This window comes from Diadema setosum, chromosome 16 (genome assembly GCF_964275005.1).
Source record: "Diadema setosum chromosome 16, eeDiaSeto1, whole genome shotgun sequence".
Lineage (NCBI taxonomy): Eukaryota > Metazoa > Echinodermata > Echinoidea > Diadematoida > Diadematidae > Diadema > Diadema setosum.
In genome coordinates, this window is record NC_092700.1 from 6677345 (window position 1) to 6695868 (window position 18524).

General features: G+C 39.4%; 1 protein-coding gene across 1 annotated transcript; it reads left to right on the forward strand.

Moving 5' to 3' along the window:
• The first annotated feature begins 1051 nt into the window (after positions 1 to 1051).
• LOC140240150 (succinate dehydrogenase [ubiquinone] flavoprotein subunit, mitochondrial-like) lies at positions 1052 to 17011 on the forward strand. The gene is made up of 14 exons (XM_072319955.1): positions 1052 to 1210; positions 4013 to 4068; positions 4666 to 4753; positions 5396 to 5560; positions 6468 to 6616; positions 7194 to 7318; positions 7446 to 7614; positions 8369 to 8564; positions 8930 to 9130; positions 10555 to 10647; positions 11376 to 11474; positions 12467 to 12610; positions 13580 to 13693; positions 14717 to 17011. The coding sequence occupies exons 2-14, from the start codon at positions 4040 to 4042 to the stop codon at positions 14801 to 14803; spliced, it is 1659 nt and encodes a 552-aa protein (XP_072176056.1). The 5' UTR covers positions 1052 to 1210; positions 4013 to 4039; the 3' UTR covers positions 14804 to 17011.
• The last annotated feature ends 1513 nt before the right edge of the window (positions 17012 to 18524 follow it).

The window sequence follows — 18524 nt, forward strand, 5'->3', positions numbered from 1 at the left end:
GAAATAGTGTAGAAACATTTTTGGGGATTTAATACTTGCACATTAATATTATATTGATAATATGATGTATTAATAAATTAACACATTTTTAAACTCAAATTAGTATTTTTGATACTCAAAATTGAGTTGGGATCAAAATGAATGTACAATGTGTGCCAGTTGAGATGGAAGGTCTTATCACCCTTGGGATAGATTTTACTGTGTATGTACATTATCCCATGTATTGTAGTTACCTTTATGTGTGTAATCCTCTCTTAAAACTCCCTTGTTATTTCAGCACGTACACTAGATCATGCTAGATAAATACAAATATTGATCTTTGAGATGGACTCTGCAATGGCATTCGTATCACTGCTGCTTTATTGTGTTGTCACAGACATTGATCTGTGTCAACAATTATTTGTACAGTGTTGTATCTTGTTAAATGATGTCATTGCTGTAGTCAGCATACAATTATTGCATTGTACAGTGTAGTAGACAAATCAGATCTCCAGGAGACTCCTAAATACAACTACATGGGGTGCCATGTCTTCATAGTACAGTGTACGCACAGTTTATACAACATGTATCATGCTCTGTGTCTATCTATTTGTCCACAAATGCACCATTCACTCAGTGTCTATCTTGACCTTGGTGAATGTAAAATTCTGAGTATGGCCATAGGAGAGGAGAAAAGAAAATAGCATGACAGTGCTGACACAACACTAGATAATCAGATCATATTTTTATTACCATTTCCTTTATTTTTGTCTTTAATGTATAAACTGTAGCCATTTCAAATTCAAGACAACAGAAAATGTAGCCCCCCCCCCCAAAAAAAAAAAAAAATGAAAATGAAAATACATGTTAAGCAAGAATGTGCGAGGCTGAATTTCTTTAAAATAGTTTTGAGCTCTAAAAGGGCTGCTAGAGAAGAAACAGGTAATGGACATAATGGCCATTTTAATCATCCCAGCAACATGCTCTGTAATACCACTGATATTAACTGTCTGGCTGAGAGGGAAAAGAGATAAATGCAATTCTCTGTTATGTGTGTCTTTATGCACAGATCTCCCGTGACTACCCTGTGGTGGACCACACGTTTGATGCTGTGGTCGTTGGTGCTGGTGGGGCCGGCCTGAGAGCGGCCTTTGGGCTCGCCCACGAAGGGTTCAAGACTGCCTGTGTCACAAAGCTGTTCCCCACGAGATCACACACGGTGGCAGCACAGGTAAAGAAGAATTCAATCCCTCATCTTGTGTTCAGCAGAGCAGATTGAAGTTGATGCTTACCCCACTGAAGACTCGTCCTGACTGCACCTAGGCATGGTTTCTATGGGAAGCCTATACTATGTTATAGCAAAATAACAAAGCTTATCCTCTATGGGTGAAATAATTTTCAATGAACTGATGCGATAGTCATGTTCTCATAATGTACTTGACATAAAGACTGTGGCCACAGTTCCAATTAATTTCTACTGTTCATAAATGATACCCAGGATAAATAATGGAAAGGTGTTCATTCCGCCAATGCCAATGGGGCGTCAGCAGCTTAAGTGGTCTAATGATCAGCTGAAGAACATATGTTTGCAAAGCTACTGTGCAGCAAGTTGTGTAATGCTAACCAGAGATAAAAGATACCAGGAGAGCATAGTTTAGTCATTAAAGGTCATGTCCATGAAACAATACTGTACAATACTAGGAGATAACCCTGTGCAGGAAAAAATCGCAAACTGAACGAACTCAAATTGTTGTGTGATTTGTTCGTTGCATTTTCTTCATTGCATTTTTTTTTTTCATACTGACAGTACCATAAACAGAGTGTTCCAGTTCCAAAATCTTTCGGTACAAAGTTAATATAATTTTCAAAATTTTCTGCCGTGTAGGTGCCTCTTCATTTTCAGTCAAGCTTAAAACCATGGCAGAAATCTGGGCGTATGAATTGACAAGCAGACTGGGATACAATTCTGACTCTCCAAATATACATTCCTTTACATTGCACTGTGTGTACAATAGCTCTGGGTTGTTCGGACATTAATGTCCCAGTAAGATACAAAATATTATGCATGCTCATTTATTTGTGCTAGACATGAGCTCATACATACATGGCTCGCCATCTTTTTCTTCTCATAGTGCACACACACTCACACACTCACACACACACACGTAACTTTTCATGTGACAAATTTTATGATGCCCAATGTACACATGACATGACCCTGCCGTTTGAACATGTTGCCAAGCTTTAAAGAGGTTTTATGTTTCTGGTAGCAAGCAAATGTGTGACATCGCTCTGCATGGCTCTAAAACTTATTACTCTGCACTTTGGTGCTCAAATAAAGATGATTTTATACATATATTATTTCCTTTATTTATCACCTTTCTGATCTGATCATGTACATATTTGATCATCATTAGAATAGGACAATAAAATGCTTCAACAGTAGGCCCATGGAATGAATTCAAGTGCAGTTTCTTTCATTCCATGTAAAACCTCTGCGTGCATAAGCATTTGAATGTCTCACATTAGAGATTGAATCACTTTAACGGAATGAAAATATATGTAATACAGTTAAACTCGCATAAGTCGATCTTCTCGGGACTGAGCAAAACACATCGACTTAGGCGATTTTCGACTTGTGTGTAATTCGAAAAAAATCGACTTACAGTTTCACCACAGGTACATGTTTAATGTACATGTATGTTGTCTACTCTGGAGCCGAGAGCTGGAGCGGTGTGCCGCAGCACGGGTCGCCCAGCAGGGCCGCGGCTAACTTTGCATGGACAGTGCATTATTATTGGCACAGGTCCGATTACTTTACACCCTTGTTAAACCTTGGGGAAGTGAATATGAACGATATTTGAGCAGTGATTGATTCCAGTTTACCATACCGTGGCTTGAAATGCGTGTAGAGGTGCAATTCTGATTTACCCGTGCCCGTAACTTTCCCCCTACCTTCCGCTTTGAAAACTCAGCAGCTTCATCCATTATACCACTCCACTGCACAGCGCTGCAAATGCCAAGCTACATGTACACTGCAAGCTCAATACTGTAAATGAACGCATGTGTACTGTACGAACGCTGTACGTACATAGCGCGACAGCTGACAGGGCTGTACCAGCGGACCTCCAAATACGAAGAGAGTTAAACGATCCCATGCGATCGCTTTGAATTTTGATTTTAGATCATTTTTTTTTGTCACCTCAAACTCATCTGACAAACAAAATAAAGATGAGTAATAGGTAATGAATAATAAATGACCGTGATTTATTACACAATAAAATCTTATTCGACTTAGGCACAGTGAATTCAGTGGTTTTTCCGTGAAAGTGTTCTTGGAATTTCATCGACTTAGGCGAGTATTCGACTTACAAAATTCGACTTGTGAGTGAATTAATACACGTACGTCAACGGGGAAAAATTGGGACTTTTTAAAATCATCGACTTACGCGATTATTCGACATATGCGATGTCGACTTAGGCGAGTTTAACTGTACATGTAAATTAATTAATTAATGCACTGTAGGTAAGATTACAAACTGTTACCAGTTCACTAAATGGTTTTGCTTGCCCATTCTTACAGCAGATTTCGAAGGTTTAGTTCAGCCTTCAGTGGACCAGATGACTTAATACAAAAATTATTAACCAAAAGAGTTTTTAGAGAATGTTTATTCACATGATGAAAATTGACTTTAAAGCTTTGTATTCTGGAACCTCATGAAAGGAACAATGGTATGCTTATGTTAGTTCAAAAAAGAAAAAAAACAAACGAAATAACAATGAATATTACAGGTTTATTGATAGGTATATTGATACAATGTAGATACATAGATACACTGTAGATTGATGGATAGATTGATAGATGGATTGATACATTGTAGATAGATGGATAGATGGACGGTTTTTAGATGATACATGTATAGATAGATAGGGAGGTAGGAAGACAAACAGACAGACAGACAAAGATACAGACTGACTGACTGACTGACTGACTGAAAGATTTATGCTAAAATCCTTTTTCTACAATTTACAGGGAGGCATCAATGCAGCACTTGGAAATATGGAGCCCGACAACTGGAGGTGGCACATGTAAGTCATCTTCTAGTCATCTTAATTCTTTTACTCAACACCTCATATTAAATGAGCAACTTTTTGCATTAATAGTGCAGGACATTTGAACTGAGTATCCATCAGAAACCTTGTTGGCAAATCCCACTAATGAGTATGATAAAGTAGACGCTGGCTGTTGAGTTAGAGCAAAAAAAAAAAAAAATAGAATGTCATTGTTTGTTTTTGATACATATAGATGAATGTGATGTATTTAGGTGACTGTGATGACAACATGAAATTCTTTGTAGATAAAAATGTTCCATTGATGACCATCACATCGACATACAAAATTGCATGTTCATGTACAGTTGTATGTCATTACTGTACGTTGCTTTGTTGTTTGTTTTCCTAAAATAGAAAGTGAAAAGGGGGAAAGACCTTTTTCTCCGTGATCAACAAGAGTAGAGCTGAAAAGTGTGTTTTATTTGCATTTGTTGGAAATGGACATAGTTTGTGCTTCTTGTTCCTAGCTTATTTATTTCTGTATTTCCAGTCTGACAATAGAAATGGTGCCTCTCCAGGTATTCCACTACCTGTATTTAGATTTGCCCTTTGCCCTTTGGTCACATGACTCAGGTATGACACAGTGAAGGGATCTGATTGGTTGGGAGATCAGGACGCCATCCATTACATGACTGAGGAAGCTCCCAAAGCCGTTATTGAGGTTAGTAGATAACAGTTCACCATGTTTCCAGTAAAGCTGTTACTATTGCCAAGAATATTGCATGATGACAACTGATTAGGTGGTAAAGCCCTTGACCACCAAAATGGTTTAAAAGAGAGTACTGTAAAGAGAGCTGATTCTGACAAAAGTTTCAAAATTCAGGTGATTTGCATTATAGTGAAGCCTTCGGGAATGGCAGTTTTCTTTTGTTATATCAAAATTTCATCATTACTGAATTATGAAGTATATTTCGATATTGAAAGACGATGATGAATTTAACTTTGTTATAAGGAAATTTTGTTATAACTCTGTTCGTGTAACATGTGCTTCCTGTACACTCACATTAACCCTCTTTCACAGTCATAGTTAATGTTGAAAAAACAATTAAATAGCCTCTTTAAGAGCGATACTTAAGTCGAGGCTTCCATTTGGAAAAGCAGCATTTAACAAATGTCCACTACAATAGTTACAGTGTCCATGAAGACATGCTGTAAGCAGCAACCAATCAAGCTTGAGTGTTTCAGTGGCTGACATTGTTACAACTATTGTGAGCCACAGCTGCCGATAATCTCATAAAGTAAAACAGAAGCCTGGGCATATACTGCCAACAAGATTTTTCTCCTCCCTTTTGGCTTCGGACAGCTGGAGAACTACGGCATGCCTTTCAGCAGGACGGAAGACGGGAAGATCTACCAGAGGGCATTCGGTGGCCAGAGCTACGACTATGGCAAGGGGGGCCAAGCCCACCGATGCTGTGCCGTGGCAGACAGAACGGGCCACTCCCTCCTGCACACACTTTATGGTCAGGTATGGATGACAGAATTTCATTCTTTTTTTTTTTTTTACCTGGACAAGAGAATCAAATATCAAAACATGCTGGAATGTTGTCATATTATATGTATTGTGTAGATGTCATGAAAAATCAAACCAGTGATTATAATGAGACAACACTGACAGCAAGATGAATTGTTCTTAGTGTTTATAATGGTGTGATATAAATCATGATAGTGATAGTATGTGGTATATATTTCTTGGATTACATGAAGGAGCCAGTTTGCTTGCAGTAATGATGTGTTAATGGTAATAATGGTAGACATAACTAGAAAAGCACTCTGAGAGTGCAAACCTCCGCCAAGCAGCTACTTTCCACCGATGATCTTGCTCTTCCATAGTGATCAGTAGTTTCCACCACATGCTGAAAAATCACCCAATTTCCCAATATAGAAGCCTTTGTTACATCATAAACGCTCTACTGTGTGGCACGCCTGAAGGCGGCCTCGCCCTGGCAGAAACTAGAGCACGCACTTCTTAGTGCGTGTATAATGAAAACCTAAAAAATGCGCAGCTTAAACTCCCAAGTTCATTGACCCTACCTGCCAAAATATCGAAAATCCTTCATAAAATCCGTAAAAGTTTCTAGATCACTACCAAAATTTAATAATTTGTTCCTTGTGTCATTCTTAACCTTTACTGTAAGTTTCATCTAAATCCGTTTCCAACTTATTGAGTTATTTTGCACACGGACAAACAAACAAATGGTAACGAAAACATAACCTCCTCCCTTGGCGCAGGTACCGGTAATGATGATGATAATGGTAGGCATGAATGTTTGGAGGATGATTGTATTTGTGGTCAGATAGTCATAGAGAGATTGACATGATTCCGATGATGACAAGGTTTGTGATCCAAAATATCCATTCTCTCTGATTGGCAGTCCCTGCGATACGACACCTCGTACTTCGTCGAGTACTTCGCCCTCGACCTCATCATGGAGGAAGGGGAATGCAGGGGCGTGGTGGCGCTCTGCATGGAGGACGGATCCATCCATCGCATCCGCTCCAAGAACACCATCCTTGCCACTGGGTGAGCAGCTAGTCTTCCACCAGTTCACATTGCCTTGGGAATGTCCTATTTTTCTGCAACAACTAATGTATAAAATTTGCAGTCTACACAAAGAGGAGATGAGTGATTTGCAACAGTCTTGAATATTGCTAAAGAAATTGTTGTGTACAAAATATGCATATTACGTAGGGCATTGGTAAGAATTATCCACCTGATAGAAACTTTGGACTGTTCAGTTCCCGTTTCATAAAGCTTGTTATCAACAGCTGCCACACTTCTGTGACAAATTTGCTCTCAGCCAATCAGATGCAAGGATTTCTGTAGCTTATAACAATGATCGTAACTTGTTATTGATAACAAGTTTTATGAAATGGGGCCCAAAATTTATGAATGCCCCACCAAGTAATGTTCATTATTTGTTTTAGGAAATGATGCCACGAGTTTAATTTTCACAAGAGTTCTAGGCAAACTGAACTTCACACATTTACAACTACCATGCATATTTATGAATGTTTATGAATGTGAATTCATAAACATGAGCATGAATATAGATATCCAGCCCACTAATTGTTCTCTTTCCAACTCTGTCTTTTTGCAGTGGCTACGGGCGAGCCTACTTCAGCTGCACCTCGGCTCATTCCTGCACCGGGGATGGCACGGCAATGATCAGCAGAGCAGGCCTGGCTAATGAGGACATGGAGTTTGTGCAGTTCCACCCGACAGGTAGGCACAATATCAACTCCAGCGCTTTCCCCAGAACATGAACATCATCCTTCCTCAATTCATGCCTGTGTCTTGATGATTCAAAATCAGGTGTTTTTGCATTAACTCTCTATCGTCTCTGCATCAGGTATATACGGTGCAGGATGCCTCATCACGGAGGGTTGCCGTGGCGAGGGAGGATACCTCCTGAACAGCGAGGGTGAGAGGTTCATGGAGCGCTATGCCCCAACGGCCAAGGACCTTGCCTCAAGGGACGTCGTCTCTCGTTCCATGACCATTGAGATCAGGGAGGGAAGGTAAGGATTGCTAATGGTGTTGGTTTTTAGCCCTTTGTATACGTTTTCATGCCAATTGGCACAAAAGAACCCCTTAGCACCTACATGGTTTATTGCCACTTGGTCTAATATCAGATGGTCTACTTCCCAGTTTGTTTTACACAACTGCAGCTGAACTTATTTGGTCTACTATCAATTTTGTCCAAAGCCCGTTTGGTCTAATCCTCACTTGGTTTTATGCTCAGTTTGGCTATCGTTTCGTCTAATGACCAGATGGTCAAACTGCAATTTTGTGTCGTTGGATTTTTTTTCCCATTTTGTCTAATAGACTATGGGTATTAGATGAAATGGGCATAGCCCATCTGGCTGGAAGTAGACTAACTGGTAATGAGGCTAAGTGGCAATCAGACTAAATGGTCAGTAGACAAACTTGTTGTAGACGAAACAGGATTAGACCGTGTGGGTTGAAACTAAATGGTCGTTAGACAAAGTTGGAGTAGACCAAGTTGTAGATCACCCTGTACATACTGTCAAAAGTCCCTTGTCACAGAAAGAGAGAAAAAAAATAATGTTTCTTATGAATCAAATCTTATCCACTTAATGGTGGTCAGAAAACTTGAACAGACCACATTGTATTAATAGTGTGGTGTTGTAGTCTCTGTACCTCTGACAGGATACTTCAAAAGTTGTGTCTGGTGAAGTGATCTGTGTTCATGCCCCTGGGAGTGGTGTAAGTGAGGGTGAATAATAGTATGTGTTCTTGTTACTCAAAAAGGGGTGTCGGCCCGGGCAAGGACCATGTGTACCTCCAGCTCTCCCACCTCCCACCCCAGCAGCTTGCCACCAGGCTGCCAGGTATCTCAGAAACCGCACAGATCTTTGCCGGGGTAGACGTGACCCGCGACCCCATCCCAGTGCTCCCCACAGTCCACTACAACATGGGCGGCATCCCAACAAACTACAAGGGTCAGGTGAGTGTGTGCTAGAAGCTTTTCATCACGGATGTGAGTTCCATTGGATTAGCAGCAGAAGGTTGTTACTTCCATTTAGCTTGTAAAGAGTGAAATGTTTCTCTGGCTCTCAACCAACAATCTACCACTCAAATTCCCTACAACCTCTTCTGTTTGGACTTAGAATATATATCATGCATTTTTACACAAGTGTTTTCATGTGATGACTTGAAGGGGAATGTGTTTATTATTGCTGAGGAAGTTCACTAGGTCTTTCCTTAGGTGGTAGAGTCTCCTGAGCGATACTGGGGAAGACAGTTTGGTAATCATATTTGTACTGACACATGCTCAGCATTACTGATGCATTTGATTTGGTCTTACTCTAGGTGCTGAACTACACCAAGGAGGACGGAGACACCGTCGTCCCAGGTCTCTATGCTTGTGGAGAGGCGGCCTGCGCCTCAGTCCACGGTGCCAACCGACTCGGCGCCAACTCCCTGCTCGATCTCGTCGTCTTTGGACGTGCCTGCGCCCTCACAATCAAGGACGAGAACAGGCCAGGAGAGCCCATCCCAGAAATCAAGCCGGTCAGTTCAAAAAACATGCCAAAAGCATGCCAATTCTTGCTTTGTTTTGCATGATTTTTCTTTATTACGAGTGTGTGTTTGTATGTCTGTGCATTGTGTGTGTCCGAATCTTGATCGAGTAGTAGCTACAACTGTAGTAAAAAAATAAAAATTAAGAAAAAAATTATTAAAAAATTGTTTTTAAAAAAAAAATCATTGGTGATGTCCATGAAAGTTTGTGATGGAGAAGAGCAAAGGAAGATGTGGATGGATGTGATGATCCTTAAAGGGAAGATAAACCCCAAGAGCAATGTGGATTGAGTGAAAGCAGCAACATTAGTAGAACACATCAGTGAAAGTTTGAAGAAAATCGGACAATCGATGCAAAAGTTATGAATTTTTAAAGTTTTGGTGTTGGAACCGCTGGATGAGGAGACTACTAGAGGTTATGACGTATGAGTGGACAACAATACCAAGAAAATATAAAGAAAATACTACAAAAATCCATTTTTCATGAAAATTACAAATTCCATCAACTTCATATTGACATATGTTAAGGGTAGCAATTATTCCCCCTGCTTTCTGAAAGTGGTTGATCCATTGCTCTTTCATAATTCTAGAAAAGTGAATTTTTGTTGAATTTCCTTTATATTTTCTTTGTATTGCTGTCCACTCATACGTCATATCCTCTAGTAGTCTCCTCGTCCAGCGGTTCCAACACCAAAACTTTAAAAATTCATAACTTTTGCATCGATTGTCCGATTTTCCTCAAACTTTCACTGATGTGTTCTGCTAATGTTGCTGCTTTCACTCAATTCACATTGCTCTTTGGGTTTACCTTCCCTTTAAGATGTGAAGAGTATGGTCATGAAGATCCAATATTATGAGAGCAAAATTTCTAATTACTGGCAACTCTATCCAAGTCGAAAGGCCCATCAGTGGAAGGTCACCCAGGTTTCTATACACTCAAGATCATGATATGATAAGTATTTGGTGTTCACGACATCATGCAAGATGTACATTGCTGCTGAGCTGAAGCATTTTGGGGGAGTGTCACTTGATTGACCCAATGAAAAGTTGACGTGATTGATATTTCTTGTCCTAAGAATTGCTAAGATGAGGATGACACTTTGAACAAACTTTTTGAGCATTTGATATTATGAGGTTATTGCATGCCAGCAGCAGAGTTTATGGAAATTTTGTCGAGAGATTTACAGAGTTTTAAAAAAAAACTATTGTTGCAGAACTGTGTTAACATATAGATACAATTCTTGGAGCTACCCTGTATCACATCGCTGTTAGTGATTGTAATTAAAATCAAATGCTATTTAAATGCTATATATATATGAAAGTTCTCTGATAAGGTTTCCTCTTATAACAAGGCACATGGCTTCAGCACAACTGAATGAGTTGAAATTTGTGTATTTGTGTGCTTTTCATTCTAGAATGCTGGAGAAGCTTCGGTAGCCAACCTAGACAGCCTGAGGTATGCTGACGGTGACATCCCCACAGCTGAGCTGAGGCTTAAGATGCAGAAGGTGAGTAGTCCCACCCTGGCACCAAAGCCTAGGTTTTTTGGGTTTTTTTTTTTGGGGGGGGGGGGTTGATTATGATAGTTTGTATCTTTGTTTTGAGTGAAATGACACTCTTTGCCACTAAGTTGTTGACAACAGTCAAAATCAGAAACATACAAAATGCATCAATACTGTAAAAGTGGATATTTTCGCGCGACTAATTTTTCGCACTCTGCGGGGTAAGAAGAGTTTCACGTGTTTGTAATTCCATGGAATCAAGTCATCAACTGCTGGAACATATGGCAAACAAAAATATTCATGTGCTTTTATTTTCGCACTAATTTCGGGTTGCCGAAAATGTGCGAAAATTTCCACTTTTTCAGTACTTACCAAATGCAAAAATGCACTTTATAGTGTGATGTTGCTTCCTTGCTCTAGAGAAGACTTAATTCACAAAAGTTCTGTGTCCTTAATTGTAGTTGTCAATCTGCTGTAGGCATTTGTTCAGAGAAGTAATGGTAGTGAACCAGCATTACATGTCATGAGTTGTTTGAAAGTTTGCAAGGTGATGTTAATGAGGAAGAGAGGTTTGCAGAAGCAATGAAACTCACGGTGTTACCGCAAAAGCTCTCTTCCTCTCATTGCTTGCTGATTTGAAGTTTCTTCATTGGAATTGACTAGTGTCGTAAGAAATCCAACTGAGACAGTAGTCAGTATTGAACGAGTCCAATTCCTGCTTGTCCCCATGACAGACTATGCAGAACAACGCCGCTGTCTTCAGAACCGGCGAGACGCTGAAAGAGGGATGCGAACTGATCAGCGACGTCTACTCGAACCTGGACAATATCAAGGTGAGAATATTGCTCTCCCCTCTCGTATACAAGTAGTCTGAATAGAAATTTTGTTCACTGAGAAATTCAGAAAGAAGTTGCCACTTTTTCATTTCTCCACTTTTCTTTTCCACTCATTTACTGTCTAAGTTGTCTTAGTTGTCCTAGATATGCCTATATAAGATCTTTGCCAAAGGAATGAATAGCTATTAGGGGCATTACAAAAAGCAGTGCTCGCACTTGTGTCTATCCATTGAAGAACAGTCCAAAGTATATACAGTGCACTCCCGTTATAACGAACACGGTTATAACGAAATTCCGGTTACAACGAAATAAAATTTAGGGCCGCAACATTATCAACTCTATGTATTTTTATTGTTTATTCATTCGGTTATAACAAAATTTCGTTATAACGAAAGAAAACTGCCGGTCCCAAGGACTTCGTTATAACGGGAGTCCACTGTACGCGGGCAGGGGCCTATAGGAAATGCGTTACAGCACAATCCACTGGCTGTCAATGTGAGGTCACGAGCATTTAGGTGACGATTCTGTGTTCTTTTGTAACAGGGAAGTACCTATTTGTTTCAGTGGCGGATCCAGAGGCAAGTGCACCGGGTGCCCCCCCCCCCCTTTTTTTTTAACAAAAGAAAGTAAAAGAAAAAAATTGGGGGAGATCCTGGATCCACCCCTGTGTTTTGCCAGCATTTTGGTGAGTTTTAGTAATTTCAGGCATGAAGATTAGTTAGTTTGCAGCACTCAGCTGCATTTAAATATCTGTATGATTATGATCATTGGGATTCAAATGTGACACTCCGTCATGTGAAACTCACATTGTCACTGTCCAGAATGACCAGCTTTTTTATTTCAGTAATTGAAGTGACCTTTATTGACTATTGCAGACATCATTTTTGTTGTTCACATCGTGGTTGAGTTCTAGTGAGCACTGATATTTAAATCAGGCTTTCATCACAGCCAGCTGTAAACCAGCTTTCTCCATACTCCCCCTCCCACAGCTCTTTGACCGAGGTATCGTGTGGAACACAGACCTGGTTGAGGCCCTGGAGCTGCAGAACCTCCTGCTCAACTCTGTCCAGACCATGTACAGCGCTGAGAACCGCAAGGAAAGCAGGGGAGCACACGCCAGGGAAGACTTCAAGGTAATAGACACAGCATTCCACGTCTCCCGCGAGACTGTCAAGAGGCTTTCTGAGAATTCTGCTATCTCTTTGGCCCGAATTCACGAAGGTGGTACAATTGAAATAATGGTTTAAACATGCTTTATGCAAATTTCTTCTGTGTAAATGCGATAAACAGATTGCGTACGTCAACAGACGTCCAGAAGCTAACACACATTGATACGCACATGTCAAAGGTACGCCTATTTCTCGTTTATTTTAGACCGTAGTCTGAATTTGTACCATGGTCTAAGTTTAAACTACCTTCGTGAATTTGGGTGTTTAGGTCTAGATAGGAAAGTGTACAAGTCTCCCTGATTTATGGAATAGATGTGAAACTGTTTTTGCCAAGTGAGATGCAAGCAACACAGAGGTATCTCCTTTGTTTTGATTTATGTATGTTGGTTGCCTTTTGATATTCATTCGGGCAAGCTTGCCTCTCTTATTCTTTCCCCTTTCTTGAGTTCTTAATATCTTCCAATGGGTCTGCCAATACTTTCATCATCTTTGTGCATCTTTGAGCAAATATGAATTATTTTGTCTCAAAAATCATAGCATTAATGATTGATGAAAAGAAAGGATTAAATGATGGATTTGTACAACTACTGCACTTAGAGATTTGTGCTCTGCCAAAATGGTTTATTTGCATTACTGTAAAAGCAGATATTTTGTATTTATAAGTAATTTTTCATGCTCAGCCTGGTATGATGAATATCACTTTTAATTCTGGAGAATCAAAATATAAAGTAGTATTGCATGTAAGAAACAAAACAATTTGCATGTTTTTATTTTTGCGTCAGTTTCATGTCGCTCGAATGCGAGAAAATTTCCACGCCACATAGATTTCATTCCGATAAACCTCCAACGGAATGATTGAAATTGACATGGTATTTTGTAGCGTAAACTTATTACATCGTAACATTCCCTCATTCATTGTACCACCCCCGACAGGACCGAGTGGACGAGTATGACTACAAGTTGCCACTTGAGGGACAGGAGGAGAAACCGTTTGAAGAGCACTGGAGGAAACACACTATGTCCTACATGGATGAGAAGACGGGCAAGGTGAGTAAAAAGGAAATACTCTCTCATTGTCTTAAAGGCATTTATTTACCATTTGCAGATGAAACAGAAGACCCAGCTTAGTGATTCTAGGTAGTTCTAAAATGTGAGTTTAGGATAGAAACAATGAATGTAAAAATTTGAATCAGTATTATCAATGTTTGGTATTGTTAAATATACGAAATGTAAACAGTAGTTCAAATAAAAAATGTTTCCAGACTAAACCGTCTACAGTTATGGTTTACTGTGAAAAATGATGATATCTCCTAAATATTTTAGGCTCTATTGCAATTTTTTTTTACATGGTAGGATGTTTTGTGATACAAGTGTACAACTGACCTTCACATTTTTTAAATCACTGCTCCCAATGGTAAACTGTACTTGTAAAGGTTGTGTGTCCCTTTCTGAGAAAAGAGACTCCTAAAGTACAGGGTCTGTTCAAGCGCTTAATCTTTACCAAGCCGTGCGAGCTGTGCAATGAAAGGGACAAAACACAGGATGTAAACCACCGGAGCAACAACAATGAAGGGATTACCAAATTAAGCTGATATTGAGCATGTTCTATTAACACATTCTGTCCATGATTAATGCTAACTTTTAAAGCAGCAGCGTTATCCTTTCAAAAGTTATAGACTTGAAAGTGAAGAGTGTGCAAAGGAGTTCAAGAAATGAGAAGGGGTCTCTAAGATATACCTGATCATTCTATTCTCCCCCAAAATAGGTTGCAGAAAAACTGCTGAAAACACACTTTCCCATTCGTGTTATGATCCCAAACTTGAGAATAATGTAGAAGGATAGCTCTTTCAGAAAGTATGAAAAACTCAAGGTTGACTTGGTTGACCCTTTTAACCTTTTTTTAGTCCTCACATAAAATCAAGGGGTGCGACTTTTTGTTCGTTTTGTGATGCACGGTCACAAATGATATGATATGAATATCAAATTTCAAGTTCATGGTGTCTAACCAGTGAAAACTGTCCAATGTGAGGCACTTGTTTATTTCTTTTTATTCGTGTTTCACTTTGACAGGTCACACTGGACTACAGACCGGTGATTGACCACACGCTGGACCAGGAGGACTGCGCCACAGTGCCACCAGCAGTGCGATCCTACTAAGGGAGAAAGGACACCAGTCTTTGGCACAAAATGGAAGCATTATACAGTATGCAGTGGGAAAAGAGGAAAGACAACCCACAACACTGGACATACAAAATTTTGCCCTTCTTATCTGTTGGGCCCTACAAAGCGTGTTGTTGGTTGTCTTATTTGTTATAAGCCATCAGCGTACAAGCAGATGGATAATATTCAGCCTGTTGGAATGGCGACTGCAGCATTTATTCACATTTCTTCTTACTACCGTTGTGCGCTTGGACATCTTCGTGAAATTTAGACTGGACTGTTGTGGTAGTGTTGGTGCAAGTCACTGGAGCTCATTTTTGTTGGCGGTCCCTCCCCTTTTCAAACTGTCATCAATTCAGCAAGACACACACCACACTCCAAGACCTGTTATGTCTTATTTGTGTCGTGTTTATACCCAGAGTTTCTCAAGTATGGCTCAAGTTGTGCAGAGCTGTCCTCGTCTTGTTGTAATCGAGTGTGTGTGTGAGTTAGCTACATGTATCCTCAAGTTACAAAGTTATCATATACGGGAGGGTATTAAGCAAGGGATAGAACATTATTAACGAAATTAATGTGAATGAGATGTGTGGTGTATATCTGCTAGCATAACAAAATTCATTGCCTATATTGCCTCTGGCTACCATGAAAAGGCCAAGCATTGTTTAAAAATGCAGGTGCTCCACGCAAAGTATGACGCGATCATCAACTTCCGATATTGTGATGTCATTGAATAAGTTGAAAGAATGTTGACCTATGGACCTTGAATGACCTGTGAATGTTGTCCTGATACACACCATGGAATCTAGGGACAAGCATGTGGCAATACCAAATAAGATTATCGATAAAATATTTTACGTGTGTGAGATTTTCTTTTTTATTTGTCTTGCACATACATTTCATGATGTTTGACTTTCCTCTCACTTAGAGATTCTAGTACTTAACTCCTGATTATGTATTAATTCTTGCAAACTTTCTATTAGCTGGGCCAATATTTGTCTGCATGGATTAGAAATGAGATAAGATATTATTTTTCATGGGTCTTTTCATTATTGACATTTCTGTTGCAATATCCAGGATTATATTTCTCTCTTTCTTTCTTTTTTTTAAACAGGAAGAAATTTTCTATAAACAACTTTTATGCACTAATGATTCTTGTATTCACTTGCTGAAGAAGCTGACGGATAAGAGCCAGAAGGGCATTATTACTGTTTTCTGTGAATGTTACGCGATACCCTCCTGGTGCTCATCCGACACTAACATGACTATTATGTACTGGGACATGGATTGTCAAATACTGAGATGATTTTTAAGTTGACCCCTAAGGTTGCCTGCTGTGCACCACTTTTTCTACTTTAACAATATCTATCATGTGATTCTTATTACACATTTCTGATACTCCTGTCATTTGTTGTTGTTTTTTTCTTTAGGTGGATACAGATGAAATGTGAAGATAACATCATTCAGTGAATGTACAGATGTGAATAATTTACATAGAGGTTTGACAATGTAATATACATATTAGACAGTGAAGTATTTATTGATCTCAGTTACAGACTGATTTATTGAGTAATGCCATTAAAACATTAATTTACCTCATGTAATGTTTATTTTCCCATCATCTTGGAGGTTATTATAATATTTAGGATAAATTACCTGTACCTCAAACTATGCATAATCATACATTCGCCTGCAGAAATTCACATAACATTCATTGTGAAACACATTTTTGGCAAGTGTGATGTCTTAATGACCCCTGGTATACGTGATTGTATGTCAATAGCAAGAGTCAAAGTGCGATGACCTTCAAGGAAGAGGCATTAGACATGTACATGATGTGTGTCCAGAAATTCGCTCCAGTCGGCACGGAAAGTTTTGTTCTTCCAGTAGAATTTGGAGGAATCTTAATGAGATACAGCAAGGCTTCTCCGATTGACAGTCTACAAGAAGGAGAAGTATTGCTTTATTGTTGTGTAACATAGAATTTGTGGAATTTATGAATAAAAGTATTACCTCTAGAGTGTTGCGTGGGTATCATTTTTGTATCTGAGAGTCTAATTCAATGTCTTAGTGGCGGTAAAATTGTCATTACACTTTGTGAAACCTGAAGTGATAAAACTATGACAGTTTGAAGGCGCTTTCTTGAGAGAAATGTCTCTTTGAATTGAGTATGGAAAAAAAAAATGGTTGAAAACTTTTACTTGTATACACTAGAAACATTCTAAGTGAAATAAATATGTAAAAGTACGTTCCTGATTTGTCCATTCCCTTGATGTTGCAGTGATCCCATTCTTTTAGGTTGAATGATATCGCTGACAACCCTTCTCATATTCCGAGGTTAAAGTAAGCCATGAGTGGTGTATTTCGTGTGTGTGTGTGTGTGTGCGTGTGTGCCTGCCCTCATTCAGAACCCATTATTTTCCATACCTCCTGACCTATTCATCCCAGACATTGATAAGAAAATTTATCATGAATGTCAAAGATGATGGGGGGGGGGGGCTATGAAAAGCAAAAAAGGGGGAATTTTTACCTCTTTTTTTTTTTTTTTTTTTTTTTTTTTTTGCTGCCACTTCTCTCTCCAAATGGGCTGACAACAAAACAACAAAAGGTGGTGGTGGTGGTTGTTTTTGTAGGTTATTTTTGCTGAATTATTGCCAGCCAGAAAAGGAAAATTCTTATGAAATGCTGATTGGGGGGAGGGGGGGGGGGGAGTAATGATGGAGGCGCAGTTCCTTCTGTAAAGAGAGGTTAAAGTTCGTTCACAAGATCAGTTGGACAACATAAACATTATTTGACTGTCTTGACCTAAGATTATGTAATTAAGAGCCAGCCCTAAGGTTATTCATATAGATATAATAGGGAGCTTTAGATTTTAGACGCGCGGACGTTCAAAGGGAAAAAAACATGGTCTGAGCGTGCGCAATAACTTGACGTGCGCTACTGCGCACGCTCAGACCATGTTTTTTTCCCTTTGAACGTCCGCGCGTCTAAAATCTAAAGCTCACTATGAGCACCAGTTCTGATTACCAATTATCAATCAAATATTTTAAGGAGGTGTATGACTGACACAAAAAGATACATGAAAGTGTATGCTGTAACTTTGACCAAAAAACAAGGGAGTGATGTGATTTTGTTCCAACATTTTGTGCTAAAATATGGGTATTGACCAAATATGAATCGTCACCTATTCATTTCTGTCGATTAGTCTGAAATGATTGCTGAGAATAGAAAACTTCAAAATCGGGCCTCTCTTGCTCAAGACTAGTCGCTGAAAACTCACAGGATACAATCATACTACGTGACAACCCGTAGGAGCACTCGTATGTAGATCACACGTAGGGAACATTTGGTGATGAATGTCATGTTGGTTGTGGTGCGGACACACGCGTCTGATGTTTCAAGACTGTTTTGACATATAAAGACAGACTTTGGAAAGTCAAGTGCCCGCACATTACTTTTTTTTTTTTCTCTCTCTCTGTTATTATTTTTAACGGCGGTAAAGAAATGTCATTTATGGCCGCAATCTATTTTCGGTGAAGTTCAGACTACTCTCCCCGCCCATACATGACGATGTTGTCGATAACATTTCGAAAAGAGGTTATCGCCGCGTCCTGCTGCCCGAATTTAGGTATGACGACACGTCCCCTCTTTTTGTCCACCTATTATATCGTCTTTCTCCACTTGCCCCTCCTGTTTCTTCTCTTCTTTTTTTTTCCCTCAT